This window comes from Merops nubicus, unplaced genomic scaffold (genome assembly GCF_000691845.1).
Source record: "Merops nubicus isolate BGI_N331 unplaced genomic scaffold, ASM69184v1 scaffold1185, whole genome shotgun sequence".
Lineage (NCBI taxonomy): Eukaryota > Metazoa > Chordata > Aves > Coraciiformes > Meropidae > Merops > Merops nubicus.
Window position 1 is genome coordinate 17,614 of NW_008607373.1, and position 3,184 is coordinate 20,797.

A 3,184-nucleotide genomic window follows, 5' to 3' on the forward strand; every position below is an offset into this window, starting at 1 on the left:
AGTTTTGCAGGGAGGAACCTAATCAAATAAACTCTGCCACTTTTGCAGACCATATAAACACTATTCCACCAGCATTTTCAATTTTGTCCTCTTTGTACTCTGAAGATCGACATAAATCTTATTTCCTCATCACCCAAATCCTGCTCCAGCTTCTTCTTTCTCATACTCTACATAGGACTATGACTGGAACCTACAGTGTTAAGTATTTGCCAAAACACTAAAAGTATTGCCAAGTTATATAAAACCATGTATTAGTTACTTGAACCTCTGATGAAGAATCCAAGAGTACTAAAGAAAACCAACTTGAAGTACTTTTCCCATATTTTGATGTGAACAGTATTTGTACTGTAGATTGCTTCAAATGAACCAAATCCATATATACTGTCACAATACAAGGGTGCAAATACTTTCCAACCAAAGGGACAGAAGTGGTACGATGGCTGTTGCCACACTGGTACAACAAACAGTTGCTGGTTCAACTCTTATGTCTTCTTAGAAAGTCTATTTAAGGGACAATGAAGTAACTTTTCAAACAGCTTCAGATCACATTTCTGATGCTCAAAAAGTCTGATCTTAACTCATGCGCTGCTTTTGAAAAAGTGATATTCAAAGTTACTGTATGCAGAAACAGGCTGATGAGGGTCACTGGGCATAAATAATAGAAGAGATCTACGCCTTCAGACTTCCAGTTAACCTCTTTTCAACTTACAAGTGTTCAGGCAGACTATTCAGCTGCCTCAATCAGTACATACAGATTGTATTCTCACTGTAGATTCTCACTTAACTTGCTTCCATTGCATGGGTAGGAAAACATCTTCTGCTCCTCCCTAGTGCAGTAAATACCACTAATACCACTCACATAGAAAGTCCTTAGTGTCCAAATACAAGAGATTCTGGTGATGAAAGCACCTTTCCTACAGAGCTGCAACTCCTGTGATGAAGTAACTGCCAGCAGATGAGTAAGTAGTACACACAACACTCACTAAACTGTACAGTGGTACTGTACATACTCCAACTTACAGGACTATATAACAAAGAGCACAGGTGGGATTGTGGATAACAAAAATACGTTTGTCTGGATAGATACAAGTTATTTCTTGTAAATGCCAGCTGTTCATTACAAATCAAAAACGTGCAGCATACTAAGCACTATTCCTTGTTCTGCTCTAGGCTGTATATAGGGAGATCTTTCACTGGAATCCACTGCAGTCATCATAGTTAACAGCAAGGATCACACAAATGTCGTGGTGTCTGCTACCTGTGTCCCTGCTGCTTTGCGAAGCTGCATCATTCTCCACATTGTAGATGACTGTCCCCTGCGAGTCAGAGGAGAAGTGACTGACCACAGACTCATGGTGTGCCTGTTTATAAGGATAGCTGTCTGTAGAGGAATCTGTCCTGGTATCACTCGAGATGGAAGGTTCTCTCCCTAAGGAAGGAAGCAATATCAAATTTCAAACTTTTTGGGCTGTAATAAAAGTCAGGAGAGACTAAAGAAATAGAACAGAGAAAACTACACAGAACGTAAATCAAACATACAAACTCAGATTTAAGGATGCCAGAGCATATGGGACAGGTCCTTTCCTCTGTGAAAGGAGTGTCATTCTTTCTGCAAACTTACTTTCTTTCTCTTTGGTAACTCCAAATTTATCAAATCCTTTTATTATGCGTTATTAAACTATGTCCATTGGACCAAAATTACCCATTAGTACCACACTGAAATTATTTTTCATAAATTTTCAGCACTGTCAAGTGTAATTAAAATATGAAACACACTGCTTCAGGGGAAGTCAAAGTTAAAAATTAGTCAAGTACAAAATATTAATACGGGTAACAAGAACATCACAAGCTATAATAATTAACACATTTCATCTATTATGAATCAAAAGATTATCTAGTAAAACTATACTGAAACTGTAAAGCAAAGTAACCTGCTCCTTCTGAAGAAGTCAGCATTGATCCCATGCACAAGTGGGACACTGAAAAGCATGAAGCATCATTATTCAACTTCTGTACAGTAATTCCTAAACTCATTAAAAGAGCAGAAAGACAACCTTCTCCCATCACTTTCAGTACATAAAAGTAAAAATCTGAACAGTTGGAAGCCTGTTGGCCATTTTAAACATGTCCTGTATACACTCCTGAATATACAGGATATTAATTTCATACTTGTTACTCTGGAGAAACTGAAGAAGAAAGAGAATAAAGAAGAAAGTCATTCTTATGTTTATTCTCACACACTCAGCCTGAGGGCACTGCACATTTTTGGTGACAGTAAGTCCTGTAGTTGTCCTGTTTAAGAATTCCTAACATTTTGAAACTTCCCTCCAACACCCTTAACTGGTAAAAAAGTCTTATTTGTCTACGGAAATACAGAATACAGCTGTTAATGGAGGCAACATTCACAGAAAGAAAGGTGAATGTAGGCAACAGGAATCAGAGCTGTGGAACCAAGTACTAAAAAACAATCTGTAAAATAAAGTCTTTATTCAACAGAGTATCAAAAACAGTAAGAGGAGTTGCTTGCACTTAGCTTCACAAAATTTTGTGTCAGCATTTTTGACAAGCTTTCTTCCATGATCTGTAATATCAGATCTTGATGTGATTACATGCGTTGATCATTTTCCCCTGACAGAAGTTACAATCAGTTACAATACTGATTAAATACTTATGAATAAGCAGTCTGTGTTCATTTCTGAATTATCCCTAGAGGTGTTAAAAAAACCAAGTAGATGTAGCACTTGAGTCTATGGTCTAGTGGTTAGGGAAATATTAGGAGGAAGGTTGGACTCAATGATCCTAGAGGTCCTTTCCAACCATAGTAACTCTATGATCCTATGGGCTGTGGATATCTGGTAATGCTAAAAAATCCAGAGGAAGCTGTAGTTACATTTAAGGAGACAGAAAGGCATTCTGAAAAAGGTATGTTAGGGTAGAAAACCCTGGGTATCAACAAGGCTAGAAAATAATTCACCTCTATTTGACACAAAAATGTGTAGGTTATGATTTCTGCAGGGACTTCAACCTATGGTATCATACACATTCTTTTAATAGCTTGGTGTCAGTGTTGAACACCACAGACTGCAGGAATAAGTCTTGAGGACTCACCAAGTGTTTTTGAAATTAAAGAGGTTACTCACTATAGCCTTCTGAATTTTACCTGAAATGAAACACCTTTTATATA

The 3,184-nt window shown here is 37.4% G+C and overlaps 1 protein-coding gene across 1 annotated transcript in view; it reads right to left on the reverse strand.

Annotated features, from left to right (window-relative positions):
- The window catches only part of LOC103772566 (inactive ubiquitin carboxyl-terminal hydrolase 54-like), a gene marked incomplete at both ends in the record, with an annotated part of 17,065 nt that extends 15,636 nt beyond the window's left edge, over positions 1–1,429 (reverse strand). The window contains one exon of the mRNA XM_008939901.1: positions 1,259–1,429. Coding sequence (XP_008938149.1) covers positions 1,259–1,429 — 171 coding nt within the window. The remainder of the gene's footprint in view (positions 1–1,258) is intronic.
- Positions 1,430–3,184: the final 1,755 nt, after the last annotated feature.